Source organism: Chanos chanos, chromosome 6 (genome assembly GCF_902362185.1).
Source record: "Chanos chanos chromosome 6, fChaCha1.1, whole genome shotgun sequence".
Lineage (NCBI taxonomy): Eukaryota > Metazoa > Chordata > Actinopteri > Gonorynchiformes > Chanidae > Chanos > Chanos chanos.
The window spans coordinates 35371759-35391678 of record NC_044500.1 but is presented as its reverse complement, the minus strand read 5'-3'; the positions used below and the strand labels follow the sequence as shown (position 1 = coordinate 35391678).

At 37.5% G+C, this 19920-nt stretch overlaps 1 protein-coding gene across 1 annotated transcript; it reads right to left on the bottom strand.

Moving 5' to 3' along the window:
- Positions 1–7960: 7960 nt before the first annotated feature.
- tfe3b (transcription factor binding to IGHM enhancer 3b) lies at positions 7961–19018 on the bottom strand. The gene is made up of 9 exons (XM_030776286.1): positions 18775–19018; positions 17134–17372; positions 16726–16950; positions 14694–14789; positions 12546–12657; positions 12231–12287; positions 12058–12133; positions 11420–11567; positions 7961–9127 (listed from the first exon to the last, which is right to left on the bottom strand). Exons 2-9 carry the CDS (start codon positions 17323–17325, stop codon positions 8678–8680), a joined length of 1356 nt encoding a protein of 451 aa, XP_030632146.1. The 5' UTR covers positions 17326–17372; positions 18775–19018; the 3' UTR covers positions 7961–8677.
- Positions 19019–19920: the final 902 nt, after the last annotated feature.

Genomic DNA, 19920 nt, shown 5'->3' with positions numbered 1-19920 from the left:
CTTTCTTGTACCTTGTGTTTATTGTACATAGTGTTCTTCTTTGGATATTTTTATTTTTATTATTTTCCTCTATCTCTACTTTCTTATACCTAGTGTAATAAGTAAGTACTGGGTACCATACCATAAAGGTAGAAAACCTGTAAGTGTTATTTCTCTATGGTAAAGCTTTAAAGACACTGATGATTCTTTTACACAGTTTCACCCATAACAGTGGCATCTGATGCTTAGAAAACAGCATTATCACAGTATCATATGGCATGTGAGCCGTTAATCTCTGCTGGAGACAAAGCCCATCAGCACATTCTCTGAGGATTCTTTAGAAAGTTGAAATAAGCACCATAATTGTAACTTTATCTTTGATCGTCACAAAGAACTGCTGTTGCATACTGTACATTAGATTGGGCTTTGGGTGGGGTGTAGGTGTCCATTAGTGAAGTTTGATCGTTTATTTGGATTATTTGTACACCAATCACTGTCAGTGTGGAGCCCAGGATAAAAAGATGTTGGAATTTATTTTTTACCAAATATTTTTGATGCCTTGAGATATCAGCAACTGATCTGCACATCAGATCAGTTCCTGGTCAAACTGACAGATGGGTGTTAAATTTATACACAGATGACAACCTTTTTTCATCCCACTCTATGCAGCGCATTTATTTTCACTTTCTCGTACTCCTGTGTTGCCTATATTACCAAATGGTTTTACTTAAAGCATTCAGTATATTGATTGGGTGCTTTTTTTCTTGATCTTTTTGGAATCGGTGTTATGGTTTATCTCTCCGAATTACCTTATCACCAGTTTGTATTTTGCACATAAATTCAAATTTGTAATTCATTTGTTGATGTTATCACTACTCTGTCTATCCCCTGTATACTTATTCTTTATTTAAAGCAGCCATTCAGCAGTTGTGTATTTTGTCCAATAGCTACATCAGTTCTTTTGACATGAGGCTGGCATCAGATATATTAGACATCAGGTATCTATTTCTTGTTTTTGTCCTTAGAAATGTTTGTCTTTCTTTACACAGGTGATGTGGGAAAAGCAAATACAGGAGGGAACATCTTTATTCTTTGTGAACGCGTGGGTAATGAGTATCATGTCAAAATAAAAAATTTATTTACGACCATTATAGAGGCAAATCTTGCACGCGCAAAATGTTTGGGCGATGAGTTCAACTGGAGAGAAGGGAGTTGCAAGCGATACATGGTTGCCAGATGTCACTCACCGTTCGTGATTTTCCGAAAGTTTACAAGCAACATTCATAAAGGCGGAAATCATGTCAGTAAACGCGGAATAAAAAAAAAAGTTAAAACTTGATCGACTGAAAAATAGCAATAAATCCTAGAACAACTTTGTGCAAAGTTTAGACCGTGGTACGTTTAGTATGGAAGGTATCGAGCTGCTTACATCTGTGAAATATACAAAGCATTTTTACAAGCCTTTCAGTTCATTTATGGATTGTTTGTCTCACTGAACCAATAGAAATGACGAAAATGTAAGTAATATTTATGTTCTTATTTTTAAGCTTGGTCTCGCATCACTGTGCTAACACAAGGTTGGGACTGTCACAGAAACTATTTTGTCGGCTTGATTTTCCAGTGGCACTGTCTATCGCAACCTGGCAACTCTTGGTGCTGCGAATTTAACTGTCCAAATCATGCGCGGATTCCTGCTGGCGGGTTGTCTCGACATGCACGAAGCTGGATTATAAAGGGCTTTCTGCAGAAAATTAATTATGTAAGTTTATTTTTTAATGTCTGGTTCAGAGTGCAGTAGCTAAACGTAGTCTAGTCTTAATCTTAAATTTCAAATTGACATTCACAGTAATCTCTGTAAATTATAAATTAAATTGATTAACCTATTAATGTATCAAAACAAACCCTTAAATGTAGTAGAACAAAAATAGGTTGTCGACGATTATGAATTACGAGATCATGTCATACTTATCTGTCTGAATCTAAAGACACAAATGGCACTAATCAGATCTAAGTAGCTGGATGAAATTATTCATCATTCTCACTAAGCCGACATTTTCATTAAGCATTTGTAGGGCTTTGTGTGAACTGCTTTTTGTTTTACACGTGCGTGTAATGTATTAACTATCAGATGACATAGCCTAATCATGATCAGTTAACATTTATTTTAACTGAAAATGATCCCACGTAAGAAGATGCCCTCATCGGAAAAATAAGTGTGCTATCTGTAATTTTTTAGCAACTGGTCCTCCCAAATGCTTTTTTTGCATAGGAAATACAACAGTGTTTTCGGTTTGATGGTTCAAATGGCTTTTGAAATATTGCAGTATTTAGACAGTGGTCATAGTTTAGATGTCTGATGGTGCAAACAGAGATTTATAGCTTTATTTTGTGTCAGCGATTCTTACACTTGCCTCTTATATGATTATGAATGTGTGTGCCAAATGGAATTAGATTAATAATAGATTAATAATGGTGCTATTCTTTGCTTTATCAGTGGATTTTCTGCTTGGTCCTGCACTTCATAATGGCTCTGAAAACTGTCATTCTGCTTAGGCTTTCTTTCCTCATCCATAAAAAACAATAACAAAATAAAACAAAACATTTCATCAATTCAAAACCATCTCTTCAAGTATTTTTCTAATACATTTTACAATAGATTTTGTTTTCTAATATACATTTAAGGTTTAATTGAATGTGTTTTGAGGTTCATTTATCTGTTCATGTGGCAGTCAGTATTTTTAAAGGCAGGAGAAACCATGGATGTCAAACTGGAAGATGTATCAAGAGATGCTGCTCCAGACAGCCCAAAGACATTTATTCACAGAGAAGGCCCTTGCACACCATGTGAGCCCACTGAATTCATTCTGCAAAACACTGGGAAACCTGGTGAGGGAATTGCTCATGTGGTAGTGATGTACTGGATTATTATGACAAGTTTGACAAGTTTTGAAAACTCTGTTAATACATGAATGTCTCTGTTTAATAGCATCTTCAGTAGAGGAGATTTTAGAATCAGACAGAGCGGATCCCGACAGTGAACCCTCAGTAACAGATGATGCTTCTGTTTTGGAAAAGTCCTGTCTGATTCCATCTCTTAAAGTGAAGAAATCTCTGGGTCTGGGTAAATTTTAAATCTTCAAAAGTGTCTTAAATTTAAAACATGTATTTTCTGACCAGTATTTTTAATTTGAATTAGAGGTAAGTTATCATTATCGCTTGAGTCTAGATTTAGTTATAACAAACCAAGAAGATCTGACAGAACAGAAGGTGGGTTGCCCTGTCAAAGAAAGTTCACCACGGGGAAGGACCTATGAACCGTTGACCACTTCCACCCAACTACCCATAGCTACAGACGTGCAACAGACACTGTCTCCCAAGTCTGCCGCTAACCAAGATCCCAGGCCTTGCCACCAAAACAAAATTCGCCAATTCTCCACTTCAACGACAAAGAGCCAACACAGCCTAAAATCTGCTGCTACTCAGATTCAGCAGGTGGCTGGAGATGGTACGAAATAATATTCCTCCAAACATTTTTTGTTAATATTGTAATGGAACTCATACTGTAAATAAGACATGTTGGATTCAGAGCCAAGAACATCTCAGATTAGGTGTTCTTTGGTTCACAGAAATTATATGAGGGAATTTCATTATAAATGAACACTTAAAACAAGTTTTTACCCTCTGCTCTCTGTTATGTTTTGCCATTCTCTGTTGCATCTCTCAATATCTTTACCTCTGATGCAATGAGCTTGTAATTACACATGACTTCTACTCTTACCCCCAGACTTGTGTGCATCCTTTGTTCTGTCTTGCCTGTTCTGTCGGTTTGGGGACTGTCTACTGATCACTGGTGAGGCCTGCCATGCTGGTGTGTCCTCACTCTGTTCCTGCCTCTGCTCCAAAGTGTGCTGCTGCAGCCCTTCTCTCCTCGAGCCCCTCATTGGTGCCTCTCCTGAGTGTGACTGTACTGGGTGCTTGGATGAACATTGCCTCCTGTATGGAGGACCATGTGTTGATTGTTCCATATGTGATGCTTGTTTACAAGCTACTGAGTGTCTAGATTTGGGCATGGAGATTTCTCAGCTACTCTTTCATTGACTAGTCAAGCAAACATTTACAAAACTGAGCATGTATTTGAATTGTGCTGTAATCACACTGGTATTCTGGGTGATTCATCAAACGTTTGTACACCACAGACACAACCATACGACAACAAGCTGATAAACATAAACTAATGGACCAAAGTGTTAAACTGATAGTCATTTTAAAGCTGTTGTATGAGGGGAAATGGAATATTATAGTGTCATATTTATTCTCAACTGAACAACTTAAATTAGGGCTGTTATTGCCTATAGAAGACATGGTCTACATACCTGTTAATATAAATCTAACCGCATCTCAGTGTCTTATCTTAGTCACGTCACTTCTGCTTGATTTATTGACAGCTTAAACCATTGACAAGATGTGATAAAGTCCTTTTGTATGCTATCAACACAATTCCATGACAGCTGCAGAATGCATGTTAAATCATTTGAAATGCATTTTTCTAGTCTTTATGGACACAGCAAACCTGTGGACATGTCATTTTTCCCGGGAGGTATGTTTATTTCTGCAGATAACTGTGGATGATTATGCTCTTGCTTGTCTGTTCTGTGAGCTAATCTGCCTCTGGTCTCAGTACAGTGTCTGAACCGTGGACAGTGAAACTCTGCTGCTATGATGCTTAAACTGCAGATGATGTACTAAGCACATGTGCTCGACTGGTTGGGTTTGTGGTGTAGGTAAGCTGTAGGACAGCTGTTAGTTCTCAGACTTTCTGTAGAGCCATATGTAATGTTTCATCTGCCTTTCTGTTCATGCTGATGCTGAGGACAAAACTGCTTCATCCTCACCAGTGGCAGCATAATCTCGATATGATATACCCTTACATACAGCTCGGATGTGTTTTTATATATTAAAGAATGTATTATCTTGCTGATAGTGATCTTAAATGTCTAATAAAAATGTATTCATTCAGTACAACTATTGCTTCAGCAAAGCTTTTTAATATAAATTCAGAGTTTCATATTGAAACTACTACTACTACGACTTCTAATAATATTAATATTATTAATAAAAGTAAAAAAAAAAAAAAATTATTTAGAGCCCAGTATCACTATTTATAGTCTCAAAGGGCTTTACATGTCTATAACATAGTGCTGAAATTTTGTTTATTACTATAATGAACCATTTAAATTAAGATTTTTAATGTCATCATTTATACATATCCATTTGAGAGAGTCCAGTATATGCTGTGTTACCTATAGACATCCATGCCAGCATTACTTGAGCGTTGTATATACCTGATGCCAAAACAATTACTCTTCTTTCATGCACTAGGGATGATGCATAACTAGGATTGCCCAGAATATTTATACTTGACCCTAATCATGAAATTCTAATAGCTTATGTTAGAGAACACATTTGTATGGACACCTGCTTTGTTCTCAGTGTACATTTCTCAAGCCTCATCAGGGTTTTGGGTATTGTGTGTGTATTATTCTTTCTTGGCACTGAATAGACTGAGTTTTGGACCAACCTTTCAAATTATAGTAAAATTAAATACATTTGGCAGAGATTGGACCTCATAAATAGCTTTTGTTTGCATTCCTTCCAGCTTAAAATGCCACTTATGCCCAAACCCCTTGTTTACAGGCTTTTGAACTTAATATTTTATATACTTTGAAGCAATGATATTGGCTTGCGAGCCTAACTATGTGTACCACACATAAGCTAACACTAGGTCCACATACGAGGGTTGTCTGTTTGCCAGAGTATACCGCTGTTCATCAAATGGGTTCTCAGAAACCGACGAATGAGTCAGCATGAACTCCTCAGAGACATGTTTGTACATTTAGGCTGAAGACATAGAAGAGAGTGAGTGGGGTAAGTGGGGTGAGTGGAATGGAAGATGCTGGATAGAGTAAGGAGCATGTGAGGGAGAGAGGGTGTCATCAACACGCCAGCAGCATTCAACCGCTTTGTACCATACTTATATGGCATGGCTAAGTGACTGCTATAGCTCACAAAAATTAATGTGGTTATGTGGACAAAAATGTCTAAAAAATACAGTCATGTGATAGTAGGCACTTGTGCATTCTGTGCCATCACTTTAGTCACCAATAATAGCACAGTTCTTTTCATTTGTACATCAGTTTGTGGTAAAATTTACATAAACCAGTGCATTTCAGTTATAAAACAACATCCATAATCCTTGACAATTACCAGCAAATAAGATTACAAAATGGACTAACCATAGCCATCTACAAACTCAATACATAATGCTGTATACCTTGCACTCTTCTCCTCAAGACATGAATTTGCCACAACAACCAACACAGATGGCATTTCAGCATTTTAGTATTTATTTGGGTCATTTAAAGGCCATCAGCACATCAAACATTATATAATTTTCTATAAATTAAAATATGCAAATGAGAACCACTTAAAATCTAAATAGAATTTTATATAAAAAAATACATTCCCTTTAATTCACCAGGAGAGCATGAAGAGTACACTGCTACAAAGGTGAAAAGCACATAGGAAAAAAAAAACAAAAACATTTTAGTTGCATAAGCATTAGATAGCACATTTCTATACAGACACGTGTTGTACTGTCCCACGTCTATTTATGGGGCACTAGTCTACAACATCAGTCATGTTCAATGCTAAAGAGTGTGCAAGTCAATTATTAGTACAATGTCTTTTCTTTTTTAATATGGACCAGTAGCTATTAGGCCACGGTGATCTTTTGGTGGAGATTTAAGTGACACCTTATCAGTTTTCATGCAAACTGTATCTCAAATAAGACACTCTTTGAAATCTATTTGTTCTGTGATTTACACTCGGTCTATGTACTTTGGTGCCTGCTACAAGAATAAAACGGTAAGTCTTACAAATGTGTGACTCATACATTTCACAGAAATAGTTATTTTAAACAATATGTGCTCAGTGAGATTATAAATATAGATTGGACTTACTAAATGTCAGGTAACATTCAAACTGGTGAGTTCATGTGCAGAAAACATGACCAAGTGACCGGCCAGAAAATTCAAGTCTGTGCTGAAGCTAAAAAATAGATTTTCAAAATAAATCACTATTGCTCGTAAAAGGTTAATTAAGATTTTGTATAACTTTAAACAAAAGTTGCAGGCACATTGAGCCATTTTGATTTTTTTGCATATTAGTCGACAATGAGAAATAATCTGACATTGAGTTGTCTGCTCCTTTGCAATGAAGGCACTTTAAAGAATAATAAGTTGAAAAATATTGGCGAAAACATTTATATAGAAGCATTCCAGAGAAATTATTTAGGATTTATAACTTATTCTAACAGAAGTTTCATTATTAAAGCTGTTTCTAAGTTATGTGAAGCAAAACTTGAAAGAGAACATATTTTAAACAGCCATAAAAGTGTGTAAACTGGAAAATAAAATCCAAACTGTTTCAGTAATAAAGATGCAGAGAAAGTCCTTGAAAACAGTGACCAACACATTGTCCACAAGATAAATGCTGAAGCTAAAACCATCAAACCCTTTTTTAATTTGTATTTGTTTACTTTGTATATGTAAGAACTTATAAACTGCTTATTGACTTATGAAATTATTATTATGTAGTTCAGTTAATTAGCAAAGTTTCTGTTCAGCATGTTAGAGGTGTTATTTACTTTATATACATGTACCTAACTGTGAATGCCAAAATCTGTTTGGAGGTTTTTCAAGTGTGCAGAATATGTGGGTGTACGACTAATGTTGCAACAAAAGGTTTGAAAATGAGTGATCAAACTTTTAAAACCAAACAGGTGCAGTATATGTTGGTGAATACAGATTTCATAATTTAAAATAAAAAACAAAATAAAAACCAACCTAAAAAAAAAAAACCCAAAAAACAAAAAAACAAACAAAACAAAAACAAAAACAAAACAAAAAAACAGTTTATATGTTAAAATACCACTATTCAGTATTTTATGTCCTTTGTATCAATAATATAAAATTCAAATTTCAAAATATCCCTTTGGTAACTCAACACTGAATCACTGTGGGCCACTCCCTCTGCCTCTGATGCCATGTCTCAATTGGTAAAAATATTAAAATATCTGATAAAAGACACACATAAACTTTGACTGCAGAGTTTGTATCTAATAAGACCGATTACAGAACGTGTGCTTTCATTATTAGATACAAACCCGTATTTTGGACTTCCTACACCCCATAACCAGTCTGTTCAACAATAAGACATCTGAAAACAATTCCTTTTCACCTTCAGTGAGAAAGCTAAAGCAAAAACAATGTCCAAGAAGTGGTAATAGGTCATTGTTATTGGGTACATTTTCAATACCCAAAATATTTGAATTAAATTGCAACCAATATTGTGAACATCTGGATGTATTTTGAGTTCATCTCACGATAATGTATAATTATGTTTCTTTTGACGGGCTCAACGTTCTAATCACAACAAGAGCACTCTCTACGTTTGAAAGGTCTACATATGATTCATTTACTCTGGAAAATGTTGCCATCTGAGAAAGCACCTGGTGAGCACCTTAATTAAGCGGGAACAATCTGTCTTAGTATCAAGAGGGTTTTTTCTTTCCCCCTATCCAAACCAAAGAAAGACATATTCACAAGTATCTGATTGTCTCTTCAGTTGCACTCTCCTGTCACAAGTCTTCATCCATGCTAAAGCTGCTCCTGCGACTGCTGGTCTTGGAGGCACCTGGAGACACCGATGAGAAAAACGGGTCGGTGCACCTGACAGGAGGCACGGCACACTCCTCATCCATCAGCATGTCCCCCAAGTCTACATCTGCATACAGGGCAGAGGCAGCGGGGTCACCCAACTCGGCAAAGCTTAGAGTGCCCAAGTCCAAGGGACTGCTGATGGTGCCTGCAGATGGAGATCCGGAAGGTGGTGGGGAGAGAAAGGTAGAGGGAGTTGTCTGTCCCACAGCTCCGTCCAGGCTGAGGAGGGCCTGTGGATGGGTCTCTCCTGAGGTGGGCTGCAGAGGCTGACTGGCCTGAGACTGTTGCTGCTGCAGAAGGAGGGTGTCCGAGCCCAGGCCAGATGCAGGATTGGAGAGGCCGTGGAGTCGAGCCTGCATCTCCAGCTCCTGTCCACAAACAACCAGAAGGCATTTGTTACTGAGCACTGTCAATACAATTATCAAATAACCATGTATTCTGGCATGATCACTCAGCCTTGGTGCTGTCTCAAAAAATGTGAAAAAATATTCCATTCATAAAACATTGACTGAAAATACACAAATGTATAAGTCTGAAATAACTACAGCCCTCTACTGTCTACCTTATTCTTGGTTCCCTGGTCTATAAACTATCTACTCTTAAATGCCCATCAATCTATGGTTACATTTACATTATGCTTAACACGAACTGACATGTCTAGATTCTTCAAAAAAGACAAATATAAATGTATCTTTACAACTGTGCTGTGAAGGATGGATTTTGAAAGATTCCAAAATGAAATTATGCTGTGATGCACAAATGAAATTAAAAGCAACTATGAAGCATTTTACATTCCACACAAAACCTTTAAAATCGTCTTCATAAAACTACAAAATGTCTGTATGTTATACATAATTAGGCACTATGGCTTTTTTTTTTAATAACTGCACCGATGAACTACTCCACAGTTCTTCTTTACAGAATTAGAAATCCTTGAGAGGCTTTGTCATAATTTAGTGAGCAAGTGAAATACTATAAGAATTCCCTTGCAAATAAAATAAGTTTGGCAGGCTTTTACAACATCAAATGTTGTCGTAATAGCCTATTATTAGGATCTCAAAACTTGCACATGTGAGCTGGTGTTCTTTTTATGTTGACTGTCCTCTCATGACCTAGACAGCTATCCTATTCCCTTACTGCTTCAGCAGGTGGACAAAAAGCCTGTCACATATGCTGTGCCTCAACAGTTTGGGGACACCTGGCTATTTGTCGATAAGAATCAACTTCACCCCATAAAACTACTACAGATCGATGTGTTTCAATAGGAAGATTTTAGATCTTTCCCCTGCTTTTCAAAAAAAGTACAAACCTGGGGGAATTACCTGACTGAGGTGCTACCTTGGGAACAACAATATATCTCACCCATTTTACACCCTTGTTGTGCTGTAACGCCTAGTCAGTGGCAACTGATTAGGCATTAAAATCATCTAAGGGCAAAAGACTTTAAATATGTGCTTTAAAGAACTGTGTCCAATTTATTGAGTATACCCATGCAGTATTGGATCAGATGCTCATTTTCTCCAGAACAGCCTGAATTTTTAGATCATGGACTCTACAGTGTCCGAAAATTTCATAGTCCATGCTAACCCAATGGAACCACATAGTTGCTGCAGACTGGACAATCTAGGCCGTTTCCATGCTGTGAACCCCCAATCCCATCTGTTCCCAAATACACTATCTTGGGTTGAGGTCTGGGAACTGCACAGGCTACTCAAAGAAAAACTCTTTCTCATACCCCAGGAACAACTTTGAGACAATATGCCCCATGATTTGGAATCCTGATGGAAGTATCGCTGTGACATAGGGTACGTTTTAGCCACAGAGAAAGCACTTTGTTAGCAACAGTGTCCCAGTATACTGTGGTGTTCCAGTGGTGCTCTGTTGGGTGTACGTATGAGAAAAAAAATTCCATGTCATTAGATCACTGCTTCCAGCCTGGACCATTAATACAAGTGAAGATGGGTTTATGAACAAATGCTATTTATGCCCAATCCTGACTATCAATATGATACGGCAAGATCTGGAATTCATCAGATCCAGCCATGTTTTGTCCACTCTTAAATTTAAATGTCTTTTAACTGATGATTTGGGTGTGTTTGGTCAGGCTGGGTTGCTCATCTGTGGCAATAAGCCATCTGTGACAAAAACTGATGAGTTGTGTATTCTGAATTTCTGTTCTACACCTTTATTTGCATTTTTGAGGCCCGTTCTTTAGTTTGTCACATTGCCATTCTCTTTTGACCCATCTGATTGACAAGCGGTGTCTGCCCAAAGGACTGCGATGACTCTATGCTGTTTTTTGTCACATCATTCTCAGGAAACTCTAGACTCTGTAGTGTGTGAAAATTCCAGGAGGATGGCTGTCTAACATATTGAAACCAGAATGCGACCATCATACCATGCTAAAAAAAACCACTCAAACAAACAGTAACTGGATCCCTTTACATCTGTCTGCCTGCTCTATATAGCAAGTCATTTACATGTGACTCACTGTTTGTAAGAGTGATACATTATTGTGGTCAGGACTGCTTACCTAACAAACTAGCCAACAAGCGTACGACTCATGACAAAGTAAAGACAAATGCTGTTTTCTGAATTACTGGTGAAGAGCTGACACCAAATATATATGCCTATCTACACTGTGAGGAGTGACAGCTGACCTGAATGCGGAGCAGCAGGACCTGATTGGCATGCTCCAGCTTCTTCTGCTTCATCTCAATCTCTTTGGCTCTGTGCTGTTCTTTCTGGAGCTTCCTGATGTACTCCACAGAAGCCTTTAAAATTGTGCCCTTATTCCAGCGCATCTCTCTGCCGGCAGGAGAGAAAAACAGAACATAATGTGAACAAAGGTGAAGGCTGTGATTTTCTTTGATTAAAACTATATTACCGTTCATGCTATCTGAGTCACTACACAGATCATGAAATAATACTTTCTGTAAAATGATTACTAACAAACATCAGAGGACTTAAACTTTGATGTGATGTGATTTAAGAGGGCAAAATATAAAGGAAAGAAATGTTGTAATACAATAAAAGACTGGAACTCTAACATGCTGATTTTTTCCAGTAGTATAAACAAATGTGCAATCTATACAGACAGGAGCAACTTTCAGTGCATTCGTATACAATATCAATGCTAGCTATGGTCCTCAGGTAATTACTGATACTAATAGAAACTTTTTCCCATTTATGGTAAGGCATAGTTGAAAGCTATCGTGGGAAACTGGATTTTATGTTAGCATCCCCCGACAGATGTATAAAATTGAAATTCTTCATGATATTAGAGAGAGACACTCACGGGTCACTTGACTTGGGTATCAGCGCTCCCAGTTCCTTTATACGGTCATTTATGTTGAATCTCCGCCTCCTCTCAACTGCACACAGTAAAATACAGTAAGGAGCACATAAGCAGTCTGACAATTTACAACATGTCAGATGAAACACCTGAGTTACGTGGAAAAATGATCTTACTAAGGTTATGGTTGTCTTTCTTCTGCCTCTCCTTCATGAGAGCTTTGGCCTCTGCATCTGAAACAATCACATGTATTAAGTATCATGAGTTTACTGAGTGGGTGACTTTTATATTTTAGGTCAAACATTCAGACCAAATATATTTCTTTGTAGCTACAGAAACCTACCATCTTTTACATATGTTTTTTTTTTCAGTTAAGAAATGAGGCAAGAAACTGGGTGGAAGGTAAATGATTTGCAGCATAAGAGATGAAACGCTTTCAGAAAAGCTAGAGAAAGAGTAACAGCCGTACATGCCTTCGAGAAAGCACATACCAGTCAATTCCCTTTTAATGTTGGGGAGATCAGCTGGACAGGAGTTGCTGACTGTAATAGTTGGTGTTGCCATTCCAGGACTACTGTGGACTTCCAGGAGGTTGCCTGGTAGCTGTGATAATAACAAAAAAACATTCTGTATAAAAATGCTGAACTATTTGGCATTACGAAACCACACACTAAAAAATAAGAATATAAGTGTGCCTTAGACAAAACCAAATAATTGCTAATAAATGTTTTCGTTGTGACTAAAACTATTATTATTCATATTTTAATACAAGTATGACATGTAGTGGTAGGAAATACGATATAATGTCTGCAAATGTTTGTACATTCCAGACAAAATCTGTATGTTAAAGATTATGATGATGACCAGTTACCTAGATTCTGTGCCGAGACCAAGATTAGACTTACATGTTAGGCTACAACACTGAAACACCATTTTTGTAAATACTACACTACTGTTAAAAGTGTTGTGTCACAACCAGACATTTCCAAATCCTGCCCTTAATGAAATGATAAATAAAGCAAGGACAACTATCCTCATACAGAGGACAGATACAGACAAATGCTGGTTGGTTTGAGCTACTACCACAGCATGGTATTTTCTGTCAAAGGCTCAAAACATCCACGGAGCCATTTAGATGTAAACTAAAGTAAATACATTAAAAATGTGTTTACTGTTCTAGTCTACAATCATCAACATATTCTGAGGATTATTAACTCTTCTTGGAAAGAAGCTAGAATAATATCATTAAAACAACATGTACTGCAGTTACAAAGCATGTTTAGTTCAAATGTAAGGCTTATACTCGAACATTTTAAGAATCTACTACGGGTTGAGCATCCCTAATCCAAAAATCTGAAATCAAGAATGCTCAAAACTTTGAGCACTGACATGACGCCACAAGTGGGAAAATTCTACACCTGACCTCACTTACTCATGTGAGGCTCTGACGCTCTGTTGGTGCCAGGATATCTCATTATGTATATTCAAATACAGGTGTGCATCGCTCAACAGCGGGGATACATTCTGAGAAATGCGTCGTTAGGCGATTTCGTCGTTGTGCGAACATCATAGAGTGTACTAACACCGACCTAGATGGTATAGCCTACTACACATCTAGGTTATATTGTATAGCCTATTGCTCCTAGGCTACAAACTTGTACAGGGACGCAGTAAACACGAGGCTGCTTCCAGCATACCACAGCATTCTGTTTTACAGTAAAGTTTTTTTTTTATAAGCAGAAGGAGTACACTCTAAAATAACAATAAAAAGTACAGTACAGTAAATACATAAACCAGTAACATAGTTGTTCATTATCAAGTATTATATTCTGTACATAATTGTATGCGCTATACTTTTATATGATTGGCAGCGTAATAGGTTTGTTTATACCAGCATCACCACAAAAATGTAAGTAAATGCGATGCGCTACAACTTTACGACGGCTACAACGTCTCTAGGTGACAGAAATTTGAAAAGCCGGTTGGATTCCAAGTGCTTCGCAAGGAAAAGTTATTTTACATCTGAGTTTTTCCCTCTATAACAGAAACATTCAGTTTACCTCACTATTCTTTCTTGTCTTTTCATGCATCTGTAGAAAAACTAGATCTTCATAGTCTAACAATCAACTTCCCTAGTTAGGACAGCTAAAGATCATGAAGTTGTGTATCCCTCCACACAGCACACTGAACCAAATGCCGTGGCCTGGAATGCCTCCTTGCGTCTCTCTTAAACTTCACTGGACCTCACCCTGACTACTCAGGCCTGGTGAGTGTTAGCAATGTGTCAGAAGTGTATGTTTACTCCCACTGCACAGACAGATTCCATTTTCATATGGCTTCTAAGTGCAGCAGGGAGAGCCCAAGGCAATCAGATCTATACAACAACCTCAGCTAGTTCAGATGTACACAGCTGCTTTCAGCCCAAAACTAAGTTTTAATGTATATCCATATGCACTAAACTTTGAGTATTTACCTAACTGATATGTTAGCACAGAGAATGCCATGAGTAAATGACTCAGACAACTGAACAGTGAACTTAAGAGGATACATTGATATCAACATATAGCTGTCAAAATCAGACAACTCAGACAATGTCTACAACATCTCAGATGAAACAGCGGTGTGAAAGCTTAACATACCGTGTTTGGAAGCTGCAGTCCACAGTCTATCAATGACATTATGTCATCATTGAAACTGGATTCAAGGCTGATGATGTCATCAATTACATCATCAATCTGAGGAGAGAAGTAAGGTGACACTATTACGAAAACTTGCTGGAGCAAGCTACTCTACATATAATTAGGAATGATTAAACTTTAGGTTAACCCGCAGATACAAACAGAACAGAATTTTTAATGACATGTGTACAGTCAAAGTGCTGCAATCCAAATTTACAGAACAATAATACCATACAAGCAAACAGAAAATAAAAAATAGAGATTGGACCACCTAAAAAACAGGGGTACCCTATAGTGTTTAAGAGGGGTCCATATATCATTAAGATGCTTGTGTGGCATTTAACAGCACGTTGTGACATAAATCCTGAGAGGGAAAGATGCCCAAGAGAACACACATTCACTGTACCATGTAAAAACAGAACTGTAACAAAATTAACAAACAACAACAGTCCTTGCCTTGGAGCCCTTCTGTCAGATTGGCAAACCAGTGAATAGATAACACAATGTGTACTAATAATCACACGTCTTGTCTTATAGTTACTTTCTGTTTTTCTCTATTGTTGATAAACCATCATCAGATGGATGTCTTAAATCAATCATCTAAAACAACTACAAACACTAAACTGATTAAGTGATTACTTTTCCTCTGCCACTAGAATTACTTTCATTTCTCAAATGACTGATAAAAAGACAATCGTCAAAAGCAAAATATATTCTTAAACACAAGTAGAAAAATAATTATGTCGCTGTAGTATTGTTTGCATGGTGTGTACCAAAACAAATGCAAACAAAATAATAGGCGTAACAGGAGAGAGAGAGAGCTGAGGTGATGTAACCACATCAATCTCAAGAGAAATTCTGCAGGTGAGGGAGTAAATATGAGAAATATTTATTATTATTATTATTATTATTATCATTATTAATAATAATAATAATAACAATAATAAATAAATAAAAAAAGTTTATTTAGAGTCCAATATCACTATTTATAGTCTCAAAGGGCTTTACATGTCTATAACAAAGTCAAATCAGAATTATATTATCCATAAGTTAGAGAAAATAGATAAAAAAAAGATAAGTTTTTAGTTAGGTTTTAAAGGTATGGAGAGAGTTTGCCTCCCTCACTTCTGTAGGTAAACCATTCCAGAGGAAGGGAGAGTGGTAGGAAAAGGCTCGGTAGCCAGCGGACTTCGTTTTAACTCTTGGAACGATTAATAGTCCAGAATCCTGAGAGCGCAGGGTAAGAGGAGGGTTATAGGGTGTAATTAAAGCAGACAGGTAGGCTGGCGCAAGCCCATGTAAAACTTTATGTGTTAATAAGAGGACCTCAAAGTCCGCCCTTGCATGAATTGGGAACCAATGAAGGGAAGCCAGGACAGGAGTGATGTGATCAAACTTCCTTGTTCTGGTAAGAATCCTTCAACAGTGTCGTCCTGCATAGGATTTATGTCTTGTATCATCAATCGATTTTGAAAATGCCATCAAAAAATGAAAGGTTGGTTATATTTGTACAAACAGCACTGGATCCATTGTGTGGTATTGGTTTGGGTATTGCAAGGAAGATGCTGAATAAATACTCTTTTGTTAAGTTTAACTTGATTGTGATTTCCCCCCTTTTGCATGTAAGTTAAAAATTGTTCCAATAGAAACCACTAATGAATATAACCAAGAATGCTTTAATGCTGAAATATGTTGCAGAGACTACTAGAATCATCATACTGGTGTGACTGTACACATCAAAGGGTTAAATCAAGCATTTCTGAAGTGCTTTAGAGGAGATTTCAAAATATTGAGATATATACTGTGTATCGTGATATAGCCTAAAATATTCCGATATTATTTATCGGCCCTGTCGCCCAGCCCTAGGTAGAAGTAGTTACAACTTAAACAAAAAAATTACAATTTGCTTTCAAAACACAGATTAGCAGTTATCATACAACTTTCAAAATGGGGCAGGATGTGATAAGAGGTGCAAAAGTAAAGGAGTCCATACCTCTTCTTTGTTGGAGCCAAGGTTGAGCAGAGCCATTGGGCTGTTGGGGGCACTGCTGGCTGAAGGTGCCACTTCAGGGGCTGAGTTTGACTGATGCACTGGGGAGGCAGCAAGCCTCTGACAGGCAGCTTTATTTCCCAGTGTCGTGGACAGGTACTGCTTTACCTGCTGCCTCTGAGCCTGCTGAATGTGGTACTTGGTTGGGTTTTCGAGATGAGTTTGCACCTAAGACAGAGAGGTGTAATAAGCCACAGTCTATGACCCAGTTTACCAACATATATATTAACACAATTGCGATTTGGTAATGCTAACAAGCAGAAAACCCAGTTGTTTACTGAATATGTAAAACATATTACATTACTCTGGGTAACTGTAAGATGTTTTTTATTACTGTGAAAAGAGGCTCACCTTAAGCACCTCCACAGGTACTTGAGCTGGAGGAGGGCGAGTGGCTAAAGGCGGCACAGTGACTGAGATAGCAGGAGTGGAGTCAGTGGCTCGAAGCTGAGCCACAGAGGCCTGCTGTTGTGCCTCTCGCCTCTCCTGCTCCTGCGCTTGCTCCCGCATGAGCTGTTGCCGCAGCAACACACGCGACGACATGGTTGTGCGAGCTTTGCAATGCAGGTACGAAAGGAGTCAAGAAGGAGCTGGAAGAGAGCCATTGACAAACCATAAATTAAACAGTCTCATCAAAATATGAATGTGATGTTTTGTGATATCATTAACTGCATATTACAAATCACACAGACAAGGGAAGTGATCACACTTTAACTGACAACAAGTCAGTCCACATGTCGCTACTGTTAATTGTCCTGCTTAACACACAAAGCAAATCCAGTGGCTGACTATGAACATCTGGCAGAATATGAGGAGAGTTCCATGTGATGGAGGTAAGAGACTACAAACCTAACTGCCTAAATTATTTACTTCTTAGGTGAGCCCATATGAAACTTTAACATCTAAGTCTTCTACCTTATTGTAAATCAACTGAAAGGAGAGACTAAAAAGCACAGATCCTGTTCTTAGAGCTTGCAGAAGGCTACTACCACTTATACGTTGTAAACTTGATAAATTTCCACTACCCACATAGCAATGTAAAGTTAGTTATAACGTGTGAGAACTAGTCGAGTCTGTTTATACTGTCTAATTTAGTAAGTTGTGGATTACCAAATTTGGAAGTTGTGACATTCTGTTCATTACGATAAAGCAGTGCTGTCAACTACAAGTGAACTACAACAGAAGTAGCTGCACTCTTCGGGAAGTTGTCATCCGTTCGCTTCGCGGTTCACTAATAATGCACATGCTCTCAGAACTTAATTATGTATGGAGCTATACTCAGATACTGGGTCACTGAATGTTGATACTGTCTTGCCCGTCAAAGTTTAAAAGGCCTTTACCAGGAGCGTGTCAGAGTTGGCATACCACACAGCCCCACAGAGACTGGCTAACTATGGCTAACGCTCATCTAGTTAGCATATATGGACCGGGCCGCACTAGGCCAACTACATTGGAAACTGGACTTGGACAAGTAACAAACCTTGTGAATAAAATGGTATATTACACCAACACCACTGCTACCCAATTATCTACAAATATCATTCAAATGAACTGATATCACATCACGAAAACAGCTTAGTAGCTGAACCAGCTAGCTAGCCAACGTACTAGCTTACCAACAGAATGCATCCTAGTTTATCACTCTAGCATGGCAGAACTGACATACTTCGTTTCACTTAAGCAAATTGAATACATAAATACATGATATCTAGTTGCCAAGCTAAGTTTGTTAGTATGGTATGACACTTCCTAAAGTTTCTTGATAATAACTCGCTTACTAATCCAAAATGTCGACAAGGCTAAGACTTATCACCCCTAACTCAGGGATAAATTAGTATTGTGAATTAGCCAGGTTGGGTAGCTTGACATTAAAACAGACTAGCAGCATTTCTATCGAACAATAATTTACAAGGATTACCTAATCATCTAATTTTATTATCAACAACCACTGCAAAGTTTGGATAACTCAACTGGCCAAGCATAAATTCTTACCTGAACTTTGTAGCTAATTTACAACGACGTATTTCAGAGGACCCTTGGATTAGGAGACGAAGCCCGACATGGTGTTTGCTCTTGTCATCACAATTTCCTTGTTTTGATCGAGTACCTCACTGCATGGATCGTCATTTGGTATAGATAAAAAGGACCTCGGACGGTGCGTAAATTTAGTAGGTAGTTTTCATGGGTACTGTATTGCAAAGTCTTCTCAGCGTGCACAGTTTATTTAAAAATTGACTCTCTGGTTACCAGGGTATACCCAGTTAGTAACAATCACAACAAACCACATTGTAAACACCAATAGCAAGCGTCGAACCAGATATGGAAGAAAGGTGGGGTTCACTCCGATTGAGCAATCGCTCAAAAAAAAAAAAAAAATCTTGTAAGGGTAACAGCAGAACATAATATCAGTCAATTAATACAGCACGATAAACAGACAACAACAATACGTTCCACAAAAAAGAATGGAAAGAAAGGAAAAAACTGTACAAAATTAATTGTTGCATACTACAAGACTACACATAGCACTTAATACAATGTGTAATATAAGATACGCTTGCATTTTCTTTTACCCAGATAGCCATGCTATTTCAAAATCAGTTTATCCCATTCTCTCATGTTCTGACAGCACTCCATTGTTTTAGGCAACAAGTTGTTCAAGTATGCTAAGTAATAATGCCTTACCATCCTTTTAAAGGAATGCAACGTAAGCATCGTGCAGTGTTGAGTTCTAATGATAAAATACTTCCCAAATAAAATAATCAGATTACAGATTATATAGCATTTATCTCTTAAATCTCCACATATCACTAGGTACTTAGAAATATCAGGATCTTATGTTGACTATAACCAGTATTGAATTTGTGTCCAAAAATTGGCAACTATTGGACAATACCAAAAAAAAAAAACATCTAATATATCCTCTACTTCATCAGAACAGATACAACAATTCAGAATTCTCAGTTCCCCACACATCTAACATCTCTTTAGTAGATAATTTCTTAAGTAATATCTTTAATTGAACTACATGCATAGTAGAATATTTTGTCTTGCACATCAAATTATATACTATATTTATATTATATTATATATTATATTTATATTATACTATATTTCCCAAGGGATAGGTAGGTCAAGTTT

Excerpts from the sequence above, each read along its gene's own strand:
- tfe3b (XM_030776286.1), bottom strand. The coding sequence starts at position 17,325 with ATGTCGTCGCGTGTGTTGCTGCGGCAACAGCTCATGCGGGAGCAAGCG. Across the intron at positions 16,951-17,133 it reads TACCTGTGGAGGTGCTTAAG|GTGCAAACTCATCTCGAAAA; the intron begins GTGAGCCTCTTT and ends TCTCTGTCTTAG. Across the intron at positions 12,134-12,230 it reads GAAAGACAACCATAACCTTA|TTGAGAGGAGGCGGAGATTC; the intron begins GTAAGATCATTT and ends TACTGTGTGCAG.